Source organism: Labeo rohita, chromosome 19 (assembly GCF_022985175.1).
Source record: "Labeo rohita strain BAU-BD-2019 chromosome 19, IGBB_LRoh.1.0, whole genome shotgun sequence".
Taxonomy (NCBI): domain Eukaryota; kingdom Metazoa; phylum Chordata; class Actinopteri; order Cypriniformes; family Cyprinidae; genus Labeo; species Labeo rohita.
Genome location: NC_066887.1, coordinates 18,097,716 through 18,118,435, shown reverse-complemented (window position 1 = coordinate 18,118,435; position 20,720 = coordinate 18,097,716). Strand labels below are relative to the sequence as shown.

The window sequence follows — 20,720 nt, the reverse complement described above, 5'->3', positions numbered from 1 at the left end:
TTCTGTCTTCAGTCGTAAAGAAATTATGGTTTTTGATGAAAGCATTTCAGAATTTTTCTTCATATAATGGACTTCAATTGTGTCCCCGATTTTGAGCTTCCAAAATGTAGTTTAAATGCAGCTTCAAAGGGCTCTAAATGATCCCAGCCGAGGAAGAAGTGTCTTATCTAGCGAAACGATCTGTCATTTATTCGGTTTATTTGAACAAATCTTTAATGTGACTCACGAAGAACGAGTCGTCTTGGGGAGTGATTCCTTCAGTCGTGCATGCGCAACATCCTATTACGTTCTGTACTGGAATTAGTTTACCTGTTTCGAGTCTTCGGGTTTTTCGAGTCGTTCATTCACCTTATGGGGCTGTCACGTGATGCTGATTTTGCTAAAATTAACGAAATGACTCGAAAAAAGATTCATTCATTTTGCTGAATGAGACTCAAAGGTCAGAATCGGTAAAATGATCCGAACTTCCTATCACTACTACGAATCACGTCTAAGTTCATGTCTGTGTACTCCGGCTAAAAATGGTAGAGTATAGCGAAAAACTCCATCTTATTTTCTCCTACAACTTCAGAATCGTCCGACACGTTGTACCTTTTTGTTTGTAAACAGTGTTTGACTTACTTTGTAAACACTGGGTCTGCGGTTCTGCCTATGTTCGGCCTGACCTTTCGCCCTGATTCAATAGTATGTAGTGAACGCGCATGCCAGAACCTGTGCTACACAAGCTTTTTTGCTTAAAAAGTATACACATTTTTATTTTCCGAAAAAAAATGACAGATCGCGTCGCTAGATATGACCCTTCTTCCTCGGCTGGGATCATTTAGAGCCATTTGAAGCTGCATTTGAACTACATTTTGGAAGTTCAAAATCATGGGCAAAATTGAAGTCCATTATATGAAGAAAAATCCTGAAATGCTTTCCTCAAAAACCATAATTTCTTTACCACTTTAGACAGAAAGACATGAACATCTTGGGGGGTGAGTAAATTATTTGTGAATTGTTGTTCTGAAAGTGGACTTCTCCTGAAAGTAGACCAATTCTGCGGGAAAACCACGGACTTGGCAACACTGCTCGCCACCGGTACTGCTGCACGAGAATGAGGTAAGCCGAAATCACAGCACAGCCATTGTCTTTATCTTATGTGTATTTGATTTCGTCAGACAACAGCTCGATTATATATCAGGATTTTAGTGCAAATTAAGATCTTGAAAGGGAGCTGGTTATGTAGTCTTAATTAAGGGGCAGCGTTTCAGTCGCTATTTCAAATTCATCCGGTTGTGTGACAACATAACAGTTTATTGAGAATTTGCCTGCATGAAAATACAGCACGTAACCACAGCGTGGCAAACAAATGTAAAAGACACTACGAGGCAATGACGTCATGAATATGATTAGTGTAGTGAAGCGACGTCTCAAGCGGAATTTGGCTACTCTCCATTGAAGAAACTGGCAACAGTGGATGACTTGCAATGTTTTTGCCCAGCCTTACTTATTTGAATCAGAATAACCTGTACAGATGATGAACTGAGAGAGATGGACGTTCTAAGTTATAAAGCTGACAAACGACAGAAGACGTTCGAAAGTTTTGTACTGTTACCTAAAATGGAAAGGTAAATATCCACCTCATTCGGCGCTTGTTTTGTTTTCTGTCTTATAAACTGTCCCGTTTAGTATTTTGGTGTAAGACACAGCTGCAAACGATTCAGTGCGAGAATGAACTGTCCGAATGAATCAAACTGAGTCGGACCTTGCTCGAAAAGGAAACTGCATCGCTAGTTCTGAATCTAAACAGTTGGCATGAACCCCATATCACATTATCAGGTCGGAATACGGCAATTTTATGTTTAAAAAATTTAACAGTAGTATTTTACATGAATATACATGATACAACAGAGAGCCCAACAAAAAGTAATTCCGCACAACAAAAGTAATTCCGATTAACGTACTGGACGAAGTTGAGCTACAATCCCACCATGTTTGTTAGTTTGAATGAGGGTTCACAATTTATTTTAGTAGTGCATCTGAAATGTAACTTAAAGTGAGTGTACAGATACAGTAAATGTTTTCAACTGTTCCCTCCTGGCAGTGGCTTTGTTTGCATGGTTCAGTATTGCATGACTGCTATATTTCATTTCAGGCATTTGCAAACAGGAATGGCTGGAACACTGGATGAAGATCCACTCAACATCTATTCACCGGATGGGATTCATTGAGAGAATACCGTGGAATATTCAATACACATAACAGGTCAGGTTGTCACTCAGATACAGCACTTTACAAGCATAAAGCAACACAAATATGTTTTCTAAAAGCAGTAATCTGAATTACTAATCTGAAATGGCTCCGTTTGTGTTTAAATATAGAATTAGTAAAAGAACTGTGACTTGATCAGGTTCAGAGACTGCATGTTAAATTTAAACAGCAAGTTGCCTCCTAACTCAGACACTTGCCAATTGTTGTGTGACAGGAATAAAAATAAAAATGTAATAACTCATTGTCTAATTTAAGATAATCCCACATGCACCTGTGTCAACTAACGCTGGTTTAGTTGGAACAGAATAACAGACATCAAGAGCGTACAACCTTGAATCTGCTGGCAGGATACAGAGGAACAGTGATGCTGTGGAAAATAGCTATAATTGTTGTGACCGGATAAAGTCAAAGCTTATAATGAAGCCAATTACCCTGTAAATGAATGACCAGGGCTCAGGAGACCATATGTGTGCTGGCTTGAAAAGTGTGAGAACTCATTGTGGCAGCATTACATTTGTTGCTTTTTAACTTTAAAAGTCAATTGGAAACATTGTTAATCAGCCACATAATAAAAATGTAGTACTTCAGTATGGCTTAAAAAAGAAAGACAATGATCAAATGATCAATCAACAGTTTCTGAAAAGTAAGATTTTATGTTTTTTTTTTTTTTTAAAGAAGTCTGTTCTGCTCACCAAGCCTGCATTTATTTGATCCTAAGCAAAAAAACAATTTTGAATAAATAATAATTTGAATACATTTTGAAATATTTTTACTATTTAAAATAGTTTTTTTTATTTGAATATATTTAAAAAAAAAAAAAAATCATTTATTCCTGTGATCAAAAAAAAAAAAAAAAAGTAAAAGCTTTTGGAACATTCTAAACTATACCATTCAAAAGTGTTGTTATAAGAAATTATAAATTAATACTTTTATTTAGCAAGAATGCTTTAAATTGATCAAAAGTGATGATAAAGACATTTATAATGTTACAAAAATTTCAATTTCAGATAAATGCTACTCTTCTGAACTTTCTATTCAAAAAAATTCTACTCAGCTGTTTTCAACAAAAAATAAATTATTTTTGAGCAGCAAATCAGAATTACAATGATTTCTGAAGGATCATGTAACTGAAGTAATGATGCAAAAAAAAAAAAAAAAAAGAAATCACAGGAATACATTAAATTTAAAAGGACAGAAATACTAAGCATATTCATTACCAAACATAATGAACATTATAAATGAGTTTTGAACAAATGTTAACACACTCCGAGATAAACTGTTCCATCCTTTATTAAACATAGCTTGCAAGTGATAAATATTACAAAGTTATTTCCTCCAAAATTAGCTATTTTTTTTTTTTTTTCAGTCAATGCATAATTGTTGTTAATCAACCGGCAGTAATCAAACAGCATTTTTTTCATCTCCATTTTAGACAGTTAAATATCAAGGATGTGCAAAAGGTCTGGATTAATGTTCTAAATGAAAATAAAAACTTGACAAAAAGCACTTATTTTCCTTGACTAAAATCAATAATTGTTTAAGCCAATCTCCAGTACTTCATGTTTTCCTTTTTTTTTTTTTAACTGTACATATTTTAATTATTCATAGTTTTCTTTTACAAACGGATTTCAACATATTGCCATTTGCTTTAAAATTCAAACTGGGTAAATTGCAGCTAAGTCTATTTAAAAATATCTGAAAGTTCAGATGAAATTTAGAAAAATCAAAAAAAGAAATGATGACCCAAAACCCTCTCTCCCACTTCAGTAACAACAACAACAAAAAAAAGACTTGTACTTGCAACAAATTCAAATCAGGGAGAGGAAAAAAAATTGCAGAGAAATAAAAAAAGAAAAGAAACAAAAATTGAAGAGAGAAGTAAACCCCAGCGCTAGAACTCCAGAAAAGCTGATTGTCCAGTCAGAGAATTATGGATAGTGATTCCATGACATGAAACTTGAAAAAGTATATCTAACAATGTCACAAACCTTAGAATCAAAACTTGCATGTGTGCAAATTGTCCATTTTTTGTCTTATGATTTAAAGGCTGAAGGCAATAAGCATTGGAACAGTCAAAAACAAACAAAACAAGTTTTTCTTCATCGTATACAATGTATACAATCTTCCATGAAAAAAAAAGAAAAAATAAGAGCATTGTGATTTTTCTTTTCCCAAGAAAAAAAAGGGATATACTGAGGAAAGTTTGTATCTTAAGCAACAACAAAAAAAAAAAAAAAAAAAAAAAAAAAAAAACACAAATGTACACGATCTCCCCTGTAGGGTTTTCTGCACCCAGTAATTTAGCTAAAGTAAAGTTATTGAGCAATAGCGTGCTTTGATTTTACATTTATGATGAACGCTTTGGATTTGGTCGAGTGAGGGGTAATACTGTCAAATGTTTCATCCAGTCCATGTTCTGTAAGACCAACACTTTGTGTGGGACATTAGAGAAAGAAACTTATTCACCGAACATCTACGTAACTTCAATGCTTGAAACAAAAAGCGAAAATCAAACAAAAGAGAGGTAACAAAAAAAAGTAACATACGAGAGACTGTCCCATCATGTCTCAGTCCAAAGACTACAGAATGGATCAAACGCTCCACCAGAACAATGAACTTTTTTTCTTCTGCAAATACTACATACTACAAAAACGTACAGCCGGGGGAGAAAATGCATCTAAAGAGCTCATTCAAAAACAAGAGAAGTATAATCCCATACATTTTGCACATTTGTTACACAATAATACACAGTGATCACAAAACGAAATGACAAGCTTCACAATATTCATGGCTTTTTGTTTGCTTTTCTACACAATATACAACCATTTTAATTTCATTTCATTATTTTTAATTCAAGGGAGAAAAAAAGCATATGTACAATAAGTCATTATTACTTCTGACCTAGCAAATATCGTGTCATCATCTGTTCATACATTTTTTTTTTTGTTTGATTAAATTTGATTTTTTTCTCCTTTTTTCTTTTTTCTTTTTTTTAAGAAACAGCTGAAATTAAACAACCAAACAAAAAATGGAACTTAATTGAGGAGTCAAAAGGAAGTTAAACTTCAAAATCCAACTTTCTCGTAAATATATGAACACAGGTATATGGATGCATCTAATATAGTCTACAAGAGAGAGCAGGAGAGAGAAATGAGTTACTATAAACACCCTACGTTCATTTCAAAAGAACAACAACAACAAAAAAAAAAAAATTACAGATCATAAATCGGATAAAATCACCCCCTGAACAGAATGACTAAAAGGGACTGATTTATCATCATCACCAGGAAAAAAAAAATAAATGTAAACATCCTATTATCTAATATTGCACCTGAAAATTTAATCCAAGGTAGCTTCAAAATTTTTCTTTTTGTTCAAAAGTTGCATCATTCCACCACAAATCAGTGGCTTTGTACAGGACAGTTAAAAAAAAAAAAACTGCAAGGATCTATACACATGACAGAAAAACGCATGTGTATGGAGTTATTTCCATTAACTCGCCATCAAACACATAATAGCTCAGAGTTTTCTCAGCTATTAAACATGACCTGCATGACAGACCTCAAAGTCTGATTTCCAAATGTGGTAAATGCTTAGGCTGGGGCGAAAATGTTAAGTGCTCAACTGCAGATGTTAAACCCTTTGTGATCCATGAAACATACAAGGAACTAAATCCGACCAAAAGACTATTGCGAGTCCAGCCAGAATGCAAAATCATCCCGCGCAGAATCCCTAATACTGCATATTGACTAAACACTGCTTATATTGTTACCATCATTCAAACGCCTTCAGGTTATGTCTACTGAAACATAAACACATGTATCATAACTTGAAAAGCATAATCCGGACTCTTTCGAAAAGATGAAATGCACCGCGCAACGCACAAAAAGTCTTTCTCCCAACTCTCTCCGAGACTTCCGATGGCATCCATACCTTAAGATCCTGTGAGCTGAAACATTCTTGTCCTCTTTTCTTTACCATTTGCTTTTTTCAATTATTAAGAAGAAAAGTGCTCCTCCGTAACGAGGCATCTCATGTGCATTGCTTTAACACGATGATTGATCCTTGTCAATGCCTTCTGTTAAAACTCACGTTAACCATCTACGCATAAACCGTTTTTTTTTTTCCCCAAATAACTCCACCTATTTGCCATTTCAATGATTATCGTCTCCAGTGGCAAGTACCTTTAAGATACGTTGCCATTTCGGATGGAGACGCCGCCCGATTAAAATAAAAAAAACAAACCGTAAAGACAAGGAGTGGGGTTGGGGGTTAAACAAAAATGATTCAAAAACACCCAAGCAGAAACGAAAATCCAAAAAAGAGACAAAGTTCATGAAGATGGAACTCTCTGGCTTCATTCTTTGCTGTGCAGTGAAACCATCAGCACAAAAGAAGAAGTTCTAGACATCACTGCATCCTGTGAAAGTGAAGGCATTGAGAGACACGGGAGAGATCCTGTTCGTGGGCCTCCAATTTTACAGTTCTCTCTGTACATTCGACAGCAGGAGACTCGTCCGTGCTAGTGCAGGTCCCATTTTCAGGTGTTAACGCATCCGTGTGGCCTTCTCGAGGCAGAACCGACGTTGACTAGATAAGCAGCGCTCTGCATAAGGATCAATCTGATCAATGTACATGAGTTTGTCTCGCTCTTTGTGAACCAGAAGGTTCTTGGAGGACTTTGTAGTTTCCAAACGTGTAACGCTACAAAGATTCTGCTCTCTCTCAGGTGAGAACGCTTTAACCATTCCAACTCTGAAACTGAACATATACGACATGAGAGAGAATGAGTCTACTAATTTTACAGGGGCGAATGAGGGAGGAAGCTTTCGAATGAACCGAAAAAACGAGCTTTTGTATTTTTGTGACCCTGCAATCTGGCATCCTCCCTCTTAAACGAAAAAACAGAAGGGTAAGAACATAAAAGATGCAAAAACCACTAAACCTACTAATAAGTGTAATATAAGTAACTGTAACAGAAGCAACAATAATACTAATAATAATAACTGTGATAATAATCGAAGTAGCAATAACAACAGCAATAATAAGTTGAGATAACAATAAAGAGCTTTGCTATAGTAGGAAACCGAAGTTTGAGATGCACTGACAGTCTGGTGTTTATAGTCTGACTGATTGAGCTGTTCTTATGGGTTAGTTGGGTAGGCACACGGACAGGCACTGCATGCGATGGGGTGATGGTGTGCGTGTGTATGTGTTGGGGGGGGAGATGGGTGGGGGATGTTCTGATGTAGAACAGAGGGGTGGTGGGGCGTCCGAAAGGGGCAGGAGGGGGATCTGCAGTCCCGTCAGGGCTCATTTCTGCCCGGTGATGGACTGGGATATGGAGCGTGGGGGAATCATGTCGAGCAGATACTCCCGCTGACGGTCCGCTAGGCTGGATGCCTTGTGGCCCCCGATGGCTCCCGGATTTAGATAGGCAATATTCAGACCTGCGATTGGGGAAGCAAAGAGGAAATGAGAAAAGACAGACAAGAAGTTTAAAAGGTGTTTAACGAAATAAAGTTTGACATAAACCAAAAGAACATGTTCTAACTTCTAATCGAATCCCAACAATCATGCCAAAAAATAAAAAATAAAATACTAAATAATGATTAAAAATTAAAATAATTAAAAATTGGTAAATACATTTAATATTTAAACTAAAACTTTTAATTAAAGTTAATTACATGTAACTGAATTTAAATAAAAATTTAATTTTAAATACATTTTGTATATTTAGAGTCCCCCAAACATACTTGAACACTTTTAGACACTAAAGTCAAAATTAAAATAATCAAACAAGTAGAAAAATAAAGTAGTATTAAAATAAATGGTAAAACATGAACATAAAGGAGAAAATTAATATACACAATACAATTAATTTAAAATAAATCGATAAATAGTTCAATTTAAAGTAAATTACATTCAGTTGAATCAAAATAGAAAACATTTTTATGAATAAAAATAAAATTAATTTAAAATAAATTGCTAAATACAAATGAAATTAAATTACATTCAACTAAATCAAAAACAAATATATTTTTTTTAATTTGATTTCATTTTAAATATATTTAGCGGCCCCCAAACATACACTTTTGGACACAAAAATCAAAATTGAAATAATTAAACAATTAAAAAAATGAATTCATATTAAAGTAAATACAATCATGCTAGAACAAAAATAAAATACAACAGAATAATGGAGAAAAGAAATAATAATATTAAATTGATAAATACAAATTAAAATAAAGTAAATTACATTCAGCTGAGGTAAAATAAAAAATATATATATAAATATTATATTTTAATTTAATTTTAAATATAATTTGTATATTCAGTGGCCCCCAAACATACTTAGACACTTCTGGACACTAAAGTCAAAATTAAAATAAACAAGTAGAAAAATAAGTACATATTTGAAGAAATAAAATCTTGATAGAACATAAAAATAAAATACAAAAAGGAGAAAATGAATAAAAATTAAATTAAATTAATTGACATCAAATAAATAAATAAAAGTAATATTAAAATAAATACAATTATGCCAGAACATAAAAAAGAGAAAAGAGAAAAATGTATTTATTAATTTAAAAAAATAAATTGATAAATACAATTAAAATTAAATGAAAGTAAATTACATTTAATTGAATCATAATAAATAATATCTATATTTTTTACATTTAATTTTAAATATACTTTGTATATTCAGCGGCCCCCAAACATACTTGGACACTTTTGGACACTAAAGTCTCCAAAGGAGAATCTTATAACTAAGAATGTTAGACCTTCACTAACTTCAGTTAACTTAGTTAGCCCAACCTATTGTGTTGACTTTCACTGCTTTATAATAATTCTACATCCTTTTTGTCAGGTGGCACAGCCTAGTGTGCCTGACGAAGACCTGCTGGTTGAAATGTGTGCAGACATCATGTTTGTTTTTTTGCTACAGTCTAAAGTTTACCCGTTTTAAGTATTTCTCTTTATTTTCAACACTATTGAATATTACTTTCTCTAGTCATTTTATTCTACTTGGGGTCCACTAGCCTGAGTTGAGATCTCAGGGGTGGCTGAATGTCAGTTTAACAAAACATGATTTCTTGATTTCTTCACAGTGCTGCGTAGTTAATGTAAGCTGTGTGCTCCTAATTAAACTGCATCATCTTACCAGGGATGTTGTAGATCTGCCTGCGGCTGTCATGCTGAGCCCGACTGCTGCTGCTGGTACTGCTGCTGCTGCCACAGCGCTTGCTTGTCATATCCAGCAGCCCGCTGGCCACTGAGAGCTGGGAGGCCTGGGCGAAGTTAGAGAGGACACCTCGTGCTGAGCTGGACAGACCCCGCTGTAGAGCGGCCTGTGGCTGGGGAGTCTGAAAGAGAAAATGAGACTGAATCAGCGTTAAATTTCATGACACCCCTTTGTACCATTACACTGATAGAATCATCAGTCATTAAAATCGGTGATTAGCTGAAAGGCCAGAATAAAAAAAGCCATTTTAAAAACCATAAAAATGGTCTCATGAGATGCCATTATTTGTACACAATGAGAGTGCGCACCTGTCGGAGGGCATGGTGTCGGATCATGGTCTCCCCTTTGCTCACGCTGGGCACGGTCTGGGCAGAGCTGGGAGACAGAGCAGCCTGCTGCTGCAACCTCTGCTCTATTTCCTGAATGGACAGAAACAGAAACAGGAAGTCAACAATCAGTTACAGAAACTACAAGCTAGGAATGTCAGAACCAAGTCCTAGGGCTGGGCGATAAATCAATAACGATAATTATCGCACAATATAAATTTCCTCGATAAATGTTCGATGTAATGTTTACACGGCAAAGGCGGAACGAAAAAAGCGCTAGTCATTTGAAGCGCGCAATTCGGACTGTTTATCGGCTCGGCTCAAAGTTCAAATGGTGGTGAAGTGGTGAAGTCGGAAGGCTTTTTAATGACAAAAATCACCGTCATTTATAATAGATTTACTGTAGTAGCACTAACTGCACCATGGTATTGTGTCAGAAATGTGGGTATTTGTGTCGAATTTTATTATATTATTAATGTAGACGTATTAAATGTATTGAAGGAGGATTAACGGAATATAATTACAGTATTAGCGTTTATGCATTTATACTGCTGTTTTTCATTACAAATACATAGAAACCATATTACATTTTTATCATGGTATTGTGGTGTTATATTTGTAGTTTAACTGTCACTATCATGATCTAAATGTATGCTACTATGGAAGACCAATGGTTAATTAAAAAAAAAGAAAAAAAAAACTCAAACAGTCAGAATAATTAAATTTCACCATATAAAAATGAGGTTGCTACAATTTTATTGACTTTAATAATGAACATAAATCTACATCTGCATCCTAACTCTATTATCAAATACTATCAAATGTGTATTTCTAAGAGACAAAATGATGAGGCAACACATCTGCTTCTTGATTTGAAACAATATTACTCATTAGAACATGTACAACTAAGAAATTAGTTTTTCTTATTTATAATTTATTTTGTTAAGAAATTCATGACTGGAAAAGTGTAAAGAATTCAAAAACATGAAGTATTTGTCATGTTCCGACCTTAAAGAATAGTTTAAAACCACAATTAACCGTCTGGTTTTTGCAGCTTTCACATTGAAATCTGTCTTTAAACTTGAAAGAAATAAAAAATTGACATTTATCGTGATCATTTCAATATCGACTAATATGAAAAAAATTATCGTGATTATTTTTGTTCATATCACCCAACCGTCACTACTACAACTATTACTAGAGGGTCTAAATAAGAAATAATATTATATATTATTTGCATGCAGTTTACTTGCCATGATTAATAACTTAAACTTGAAGAACATTTTAGATAATTAAGAAATAAATGCAAGCTATATTTAACTTTTTTTTTTTTTAAACATTGTGCTTTGTAGCTTACCAGTGTTATTTTAATATTACTTATATACTATAATAGTATTTAGTAGTATTTATTCCTTTTAGAACTTCAACTTAAAGGCTAGTTTGTAATTTTGTCAAAATACATTCTCTTTTGCAAAGGTTGTTTGGAAAATATGCTTTATTGTTGTAATTCCACTAGGTGACACTAGTAGCACAGAAACTGCATACTACACCTTAAAGGGATAGTTCACCCAAAAATGAAAATTCTGTCATTAATTACTCTTCCTCATGTCGTTCCAAACCCATAAGACCTTTGTTTATTTTTAGAACACAAATTAAGATCATTTTAATCGAGAGATTTCTAACCCTGCACAGACAGCAATGCAACTACCACATCTAAGTCCCAGAAAGGTAGTAAGAACATTGTTAAAATAGTCCATGTGACGTCAAAGACTGACATGGAAGATACAGTTATAGTTATTTTTGTTTTATTAGCATACAAAAAGTATTCTCGTAGCTTCATAAAATTAAGGTTGAACCACTGATGTCACATTAACTATTTTAATGATGTCCTTACTACCCTTCTAGGCCTTCAACATGGTAGTGGCATTGCTGTCTATGGAGGGTCAAAGAGTTCTCAGATTTTATCAAAAACACCTTAATTTGTGTTGCGAAGATGAACAAAAGTTTTACGGGTTTGGAACAACATGAGGGCGAGTAATTAATGACAGAATTTTTATTTTTGGGTGAACTCTCACTTTAAAACATTTAATTGAATTGCTGAGGCAACATTTCTAATTTTCTGTTAAATTTCTTAATTTTTTCATTTAATATTTCTATTACAATAACAATAACAGCACTGTCGCATACTAGTTTGCAGTATGTTAATGAAACTTAAATAGAGACAACTCTTCACTAAGCAATAAAATAAAAACTCAAGATATTGACTGACCTGTTCTTGCTGCAGAGCCTTAACGAAAGCGTTCTTGAGCCTATTGGTGTGCTCTGCCTTCAAGGCCTTCTTCTGATTGGACGTCATGCACTGCTCACAGAGGATGCGACCACTTTTCTCCTGCTTCCAGTGTGGGGTGAAGTCAGTCCTGCACTGGGCACAGAAGAACGGCTCCACGTGTGGCAGTGACCCCCGCATTTTACCTGAGAAATAGCAAAAACAGAAGTTTAGTTATTGAGCAGAGTTAACTTTGGATTAGAGCTACAAGAAAAACAAACAAACTGCAATATTTTTAAAATGCATTCACTTCACTTTACTTTTGGGTCAAGTGTGAATGGTCTTAAACTTTTTCACTTTCACAGTTGTCACCCTGGACCACAAAACTAGTCATAAGAGTCCATTTTTGGAAATAAAAAAGCTTTCCATCGATGTGTGGTTTGTTGGGATAGGACAAGATTTGGCTGAGATACAACTATTTGAAAATCTGGAATCTGAGGGTGTGCAAAAAAAAAAAAAAAAAAAAAAAAATCTAAATATTGAGAAAATAAATCACCTGTAAGGTTGTCCAAATGAAGTTCTTAGAAATGCATATTACTAATCAAAAATTAAGTTTTGATATATTTACGGTAAAAAATTTACAAAGTACGTTAATGGATCTTTACTTAATAATGATTTTTTGGCATAAAAGAAAAATTAATAATTTTGACCCACACTTAAGACTGGTTTTGTGGTCCAGGGTCACAATTTAGTTTTCAGTTTTGATCTTAGCATTAGACATCAATGTTTATCAAACTGCTTTATTACTACTTTTTTAGGCCATATTGTGCAGACCTCCTGTGCAAGGTGTTTTGTGCTGTGGTTTGTTCCTCTTGCTCTTACCCTGACTATCAATGACGCTCTGCACGACCTCCTCCAATCCCACCATGTAGATGAACTCAGAGTTGGCAGCAGAGGGCAGGAAGTGCAGCAGGGGTGCTGGAGGTTTAGGTGGAGGTATCTCCAGCAGGGTTTTCTCCAGCTGCTTGCGGAGGGCCAGTTTAGCGGCTGCTTGGCTGCTGGCCTGGTCGTTCAGAGAAGCCACGCTGGAGGCGCTGGAAAGGGTGGAGGGGCTCACGGCACCAACCCCGCTCACGCCCACCCCGACACCAGCCACGCCAGCTGCTCCTGCTGCCTGCATGTGTGCCAGGTTCATGTAGATAGCTGAGGACGAGCCTGAACGCTGCGAGACCCCCACCTGCTGGCTGGCAGCCTGCATCACACAAAGCAAAAGGGCAAATCATCAGTAACCAACATAATCCATTTTTATGAATGATTCATGTTGCGGCTGGGTGATATATTGAATATACGACATATTCAATATGATTTTGCTGGCGATATAAAACTAAACAACACTATGAATATTGCTGTGATTTAATGCACAATTTTTATTTGGCTATTAAGTTAAAGCCCGTTCCAGTTGGCTTGTTTTATGCACCATCATAAGGAAGAGATGTTTTTAAAATATGATTTAAACTTCAGGAGAGGGAAAAAAAAAAAAAAAAACAACAACCTATGAGTGACCTATGATTCAGTTTCTTTCAAACTGTGCACTTGAATTACAAGTACTGTCAACTTAAAATTACTCATACGTGTGCACAGAAGTATGTGCACTGCATGTCAAATACTTCAAAGTTTTAGGGTATGCTAATATTTGATTATTACATGAAATTGGTACATAAGTGTACATTAAAACACTGAACACAGTTCATTAGTAAAACAGAGGAAAGCAGAAAAACCGTGACCACTTTTAATCTGATTTTGTTAACTTAACCAAACCCTTTACCTCTTTTGTTAGTTTGACAGCTTTTGTTGTCCTCATTTGTCACTTTGGATAAAAGCATCTGCTAAATGACTAAATGTAATGTAAATGAGATACATGTACAATGGAGATCAAAATTAGAGAGTAATATACAATTTCCTCAATTTCAAGGTCACTGCTTCGTCCTATTTGAACGTATCCTAACAAGAGTATGTGGGCAGTTTTAATTTATTTTATAAATTAATTGCATTTTGAAGCACAGTACAAAAACCTTAAATGACATATCTGAAAAATAGCTGATCAAAATTAGAGAACACTTACAGATACCTTCAAGTTTTTGGTGTTAATCTGGCACCTGGTGGTAATTTCCTGAATTATATGACAAACCCAATATAAATGGCAGCATTCCTCCCATTTTTACTGAGATTGCAAGATACCAGGCTGCTCTAAGGTGACTGAAACCCTGCAACAGGACATTGTCCAGATGAAGGTCAATGGGATGACCTTTCCAGCCACTGCAAGAAAAGTTGGCCATTCTATATCTGTGATTTCACGATTATTGCAGCTTTACAATGACACTCATTCATTGAAGTCCCCTAAAAAGGCTGGTTTGTCCACGTAAGATAATTGCACTCAGTGGGCAATCGGTTCAGCACTGCAGCTGGAATTGCTTGCCAGTTCAGTTCAGTGCTTAAACAGGGTAAAGGTCTGTCTCAGGATATTTAAGAGAAGTCGGACTGAAAGCACACACTGCGGTGACCGAACCTCTCATCAACAGAAAGAATCAAAAGGCTAAGCTCACCTTTGCTGAGGAGCATGCTGTGTGGAGACAGGAAAACTGGTTCAAAGTTCACTTTAGTGATGAGAGCAAGCTTAATTTATGTTCGCTGTCAAACTGGGGAAAGCCCAAGTGTGCAAAGAAGTCAGTGAAAGGTGGAGGAAGTGTCATTTTTAGGGGGTGTTTTCTGCAGCAGGAGTTGGACCTCTTATACTGCTACATGTCAGGGTGAATGCAAATGATTTTCAGAAACTCCTTAAGCACCATGTAGCTCCTTCCCTGCAAGCATCTCCCAATCAGCCTGAAATTTCATGCAAGACAATGCCCCTGGCAGAGTCCTGATCTAATCCCGACTGAAAATCTCTGGAAAATCCTTGGTGACAAATTTATGGCTAAGAAACCCACTATCGTAACCAAACTAAGGAAGAGAGTGGAAGAAACATGGACCAAGATCACACCAGCTCAGTCATCCAAAGCAAGGGCCTCTACACTTCCACCAACTTCTGCTGTAACCCTCCAAAATTTTAGTTGTAATCATTTTATGTGCTACAGTGGTTACTGTTCTCTTATTTTGATCACTGCGTTTTCCACAAAACAATGTTTTTCGTTGAAATTCTCTGGATATTTTGTCAAACACGTTAGTAGAACATTGTTATACCGACAGCTGATATTCCTTCACATTTTGAGTGACGAAGATTAACAATATTTCAGAAAAAAAAAAATCAAGTATTTATAGATTGTTCTCTAATTTTGATCTTCACTGTACATACACACACTACCTTTTAAAAGTTTGGGGTCAATAAGATATTTTTAGGTTTGTGCACCAATGCTGCATATACAGTATTTGATCAAACTAACTGCAACTTTTGTATTTTAATATATTTTAAAATATGATTTATTCTTGTGATGGTAAGGCTGAATTTTCTGCATCATTACTGTAGTCATCAGTGTCACATGATTTTCTGAAACCATTCTAATATGCCGATACTTAAGAGACATTTCAGTGTTGAAAACAGTTGTGCTGCTAATTTTCTGTGGAAACTGTGATATGCTTTTCAGGATTCTTTAAAATTAAAGTTCAAAAGAACAGCATTTACTTGAAATAGAAATATTTTTAAAAGATTTTGATCAATTTAATACGTCCCTGCTAAATGAATACTTACTTAAAATATTTTACTATTAATTTCGGAACATATATATTTTGACAAAAGACAGAAAAGACTTCTACTATATCACTCAGCCCTAGTTCATGAATTCAGTATTTTGAAAAAAAGCCAGTAATAAATGTACTAAACAAAGTACAAATGTGTCACAGCAACTCCCAGAACAGATTATGACCTTTAGAAAAAAACTACAACAAAAACATCATGTGAGCTGCTCACATGGTACAATTGTTCTAAAAGTTCAATGTCAATAAATTGCAGTGAAGAAAACCCACAAAACAAATTAGGACTAATGGCTGTGAGTTCGACTGTTTGACCTTACCTGCTGATAGCTCACTGCGTTACCCAAACCACCTGTGGAGGAGCGGCCCATGCCAGGCTTGGAGGGCACTCTCTGACCCTGAAGCTGGGCAGGATTGGGTGCAATAACCCGCTGTGACATCATCATTGGGGGCAAAGATGCATTGGCAGCAGACCTGATTACTGTGTGGCCCTGAGGGGGAAAAAAAAAACACATACAGAATTATTAATAACGCTGCAGTGCACTTTATGACCACTAGATGTCAGCAGACACTGTATATCAGATTGCACATTGTTGACATCAAATGCTTTGTTTGTACTCAACAGATGGACCGTAATTAAAAATGGTAACTGGTACCAATCTATACAGTTATGCTGATCTTAAGGTGCCGCTCCCATGGCAACCAACAGCAGGCTCTAACATGTTCAGACTAATGTGTACAACATAATGAGGAGTATCCATGTGCATTGTGCTTGTGGAATCATCAGTAATGCAACCAGAAACACTGCTCATATTCAGAAAGGCATATATTGGACTGATGCACATAAAGCCCCATGTACCTGTGCAGTGCGCAAGCTCTGAGGCTCGGATGAGTGCATGCCGGGCCGCACAGGTAGTTTCCCGAGCCCCTGAGAGCTGTGCATGGGTGACGGTTGCACTGATGACGGAGCATTCTGGACCACCGGCACCTGAAAATTGAAAAATGAGAGGTCAGAGTGCTTCCATCAAAAACTCATACTGTCCAAAGTTCAATATAACTTAAAACAACAACAACAAAAAACACAATGTATTAGAGGAACTCAAGCGCCATTTCTTTCAGTTAATGCTGCTGTGCGATTTCCACCAATTGGAAGCAGAAAAATAGGTATTGTTTGGGATTTTACTGATTGTTTGGGATTTTTTTTTTTCTCTTTTTGATCCAAGCACTTCCCTTATACATAGTTCAACAAAAACACAGCCCTGCCCCGAACTCATTAGTTGAGGTTTCTGATTGGCTATTAAGATTTTTTACACAGCCTAGTGATTGTCGCATAGACAAATGTGACATCTCACTTCTATTTCACAGATATATTACAGGTAGAAGAGACATTTTATGCATTTATGCATAAAACATAATGAAAAAAATGATTAGCATATTCATTTATCATGTTAATTTCCATGCCAACGCATTTCAAGGAACATCATAAGATATAAATCAAATAATAAAGTTATTAATACTTTGCATGTCCAAAAACAATGCATTAACTAGTATAATAATACTAATAGCATTACAATATTATATGCCTCAGTATGTTTTGTCTTATTGACCATATTTAATTCTCAATTAAGCAAATGATCTTCCTGTTTAAGCAAACACTGTTCGTGCAGAGCGTGTTGTGATGCTCGCACGTCAGACGTGAGTGAGTGTTTATGGGCCGTTCCTGCATCTAGACAGACACTGAGTTGAGAAGCAAAGACAAAACATCTCAATGCCACAGTACCTGGACAAACATTACACAGAGCTGTGATATGGTATCTGTGAGGTTATAGCTGCCCGTCTCGCTCCCTGTTACCCTATTTCACCCCTGCTAGCAACTAACGTCCTTTCAACAATAAAACGATTTACCTCGACAGTTTTTCCTGGCATTAATATAACACTCAGCTGGACACGAGGGGAGGTTATTTTGCTTGGTGCTAAAACAGTGAAGGTGAACATGCTGTACAGAGGAGCTGCAGTGGAGATGTGGAGTACAAATACAGGCAGATTTGCAGCATACAACACTGCGACAATCAGTCAATGCTGATTTTTTTTTTTTTTTTTTTTTTTTTTTTTTGATGCTAAAGTGCTGTCTCCAATTACAGTTTAATATGCAGAGACAACTATGAGAAAGCAGACTGCAGGCTGATTTCACAGAAATTGGAAGTGGAAGTGTACAGTACATTTCAGAACAGAGGATGTTAAAAGTAATACTTCACTTCAAGTCAATATCAAAACTAGGGATGTAACGATATTACCAATATCGCGATAGCAAAACTGTCTCGATATTATTGTGATCAAAAGACGATATGAAACGATAGGTCTTCTGGGTAAAAACTGTAGTTTTGAAAATATATTTAAACTTCTTATTCTAACATAAAAGGTCTTTAAAGTTTTGTTTTGGGCCATTATTGTTTGGCACAGTAGTTGTCAAACTAACTAAAACCAAAAGCGCAATATGGCTTAACCCCATCATCAAATCTATTTTCCCTGTGCACTTCAAATCGAAGCGCACATATTGTTCAAACGGTCAGCTTGTGATCCGGCGTTTTCCGTGCCTCACAACGGCTCCGTTCACAGTGAATGAATGCAGTGAACTCCTTTATTGCATGTGCTGTGAGTTGAGCTTGTTTGGGAACGCAGCGGCCACCAGTTATGCTTTATTTTCACGGCAGACGATCAAAGCATTTCCCTAGATTTGTAGTGAGACGTGTTTTTGAAAGGCTGTTTTAACTAAAACTGGAGTTTTCATTCAAAATAAAAGCTCTACTGTTGTTTCCGTCAAAATAAAAGCTTGAAAGTGCAGTATGAATTGCTGACAACTAGCGGTTTAAATGGGTAATGTTACTGCAGTTCAAAATATCTGTTTCAGGTGTAGAAATTAGGAAGGTAGTAGTGTAATTTCTCTACTGTGGTGTAAAGCAAAAATAATATATCTACGAAATATTTATTTTGCAGTAGAACCGTTTTACAATATATGGCTATTACTATTGTTATTATTATTATAATATTCGAATTTGTCTGGCTTCCTAAAACACCAGTGTGAATGTAATTTAGACTAAGACAGTATAATCACAAAAAAAAAAGTTCAGGTGCAAGTCAATTAACTGTCTTTAGAACATGGGTTGGAGCTCTTAATTTTGAACTCTTAAAGTGCATTAAATAGATTAACTTTAAAATGTACAAAATTCATCAATTTTTTTTTCTATTCTTCATATCTTTTTTTTTTTGTAATATCACAAATATTGTATCATGGACTTCGTATCGCAGTATTACCGCACTGTGAGATTTTGATATTGTTGCATCCTTAATAAAAACTGAAAAATAAATAAAATAAAATAAGTTATAATACATAAAAAGTATTTCTACCGCAGTGGCGACTCAATGTAGCACACGTGTGGCAAAATGATTAATCATAATATTAAGAAGTCACAGCTCATGAATATTAACCAATTCATACTGGTTCATAATTTGCTTGGATCAGCAAGTCATGTGACCTAATTAATATTCATGAGCCAGGCATTCACTCTAGTAGAATTTTGTAAATTTGCAAACAGTCGCTATATGAATTAACCTGTAATACACATACGCACTGTTGTCGTGTTTTGGATCGACTACCACACTATTGTTCTTTGTAAGATTACGATTCTTATGCTGACCAAAGCTGCATTTACTTGACCAAAAATTAGAAAAATAGTAAATACTATAAAAATAGTAATAGTTGTAAAATATTTTACATTTTAATATAATTTAAAATGCCATTTATTCCTGTGATGCCAGTGTCACAAGAACCTTCAGAAATCATTCTAATATGCTGATTTGCTGTTCAAGAAACATTTCTTTTTATTAATGTTGAAAGTATTGTTCTGCATAATATCTTTGTGGAAACAGTGATATTTTTCAGGAGTATTTATTTGAAATGGTAAACTAGTTTACAAATGTAAATAGCGCTGTCAAATCAATCAATCGCGATTTACTGTATCCAAAATAAGTGTGAATTACATAATATTATATAATATAAATCACATAAAACTAAGCACTAATATTTACTGTCATTTTTGATCAATTTAATGCATTATTGCTGAATGAAACTTTCCTAAAAATACGCAAACCCTTAAATTCAGCTGACAAGTCAGATTTCACTTTCTCATACTTCTCGTTTCTCACATGGCTAAATCAATGTGAAAATGCAACACCAGAAAAGTGCAGAATAAGATCTCTTCCATTTAAAAAATAAAAAATAAAATAACTAAACTGAGCTGTTTACACCAAGAGCTGCTTTAGCTGATGGACACCTCGTTCTATTTCTGACACGCTGCAGCTACTCCATCCACTTTATTTTGCATCGACCGTCTGAAACATGATTTTATTTACAAAAATCCTGCGCATACCTCGATTGCCATGTATTTTAGTCCTTTTATATACAAATGACTTCTTGACAGGGATATCAAAGCCAGCTTGTGATGTCTCCAGTCTCTTAATGAACTGCTACCTGCCTGATCTGCATTGAGCTAACTGCATACTACACTAAACAGGCACAGCGGCACGGTAGGTATGAGGCTGAGATGTTTTCTCGATTCCAAAAAGGTCTCCAACATGCTTGTCCATCCAATAAATATAATTAAAATTCACAACTGACAGAGTGTAGAGTTACTGGCCCAGTTGGCATCAAGCGGAGAGTAAGTGGAGGCACAGGATATTGTGTATGGTACTGACCTTTTGCACTACGTTCTCCTTCTGCATCTGACTCTGTCTCAGTTTCTTCAGGAGCACCAGCTTGGCCTCCTCCAGCCTGAGCTCCTCTCGGAGAGCTTTGATCATCTGCTGCCGCTCGTCGCCAGTCTTCCCC

At 35.6% G+C, this 20,720-nt stretch overlaps 1 protein-coding gene across 2 annotated transcripts in view; it reads right to left on the bottom strand.

The window, feature by feature from the left end:
- Positions 1-3,525: 3,525 nt before the first annotated feature.
- gatad2b (GATA zinc finger domain containing 2B) overlaps positions 3,526-20,720 on the bottom strand; it is a 50,790-nt gene continuing 33,595 nt past the window's right edge. For both annotated transcript variants that reach the window (XM_051136184.1, XM_051136185.1), the window contains exons 4-11: positions 20,588-20,719; positions 16,695-16,823; positions 16,156-16,326; positions 12,974-13,343; positions 12,095-12,297; positions 9,808-9,918; positions 9,419-9,620; positions 3,526-7,703 (exon numbers count right to left, since the gene is read on the bottom strand). In XM_051136184.1, coding sequence (XP_050992141.1) covers positions 7,567-7,703; positions 9,419-9,620; positions 9,808-9,918; positions 12,095-12,297; positions 12,974-13,343; positions 16,156-16,326; positions 16,695-16,823; positions 20,588-20,719 — 1,455 coding nt within the window. In that variant the 3' untranslated portion in view covers positions 3,526-7,566. The remainder of the gene's footprint in view (positions 7,704-9,418; positions 9,621-9,807; positions 9,919-12,094; positions 12,298-12,973; positions 13,344-16,155; positions 16,327-16,694; positions 16,824-20,587; position 20,720) is intronic.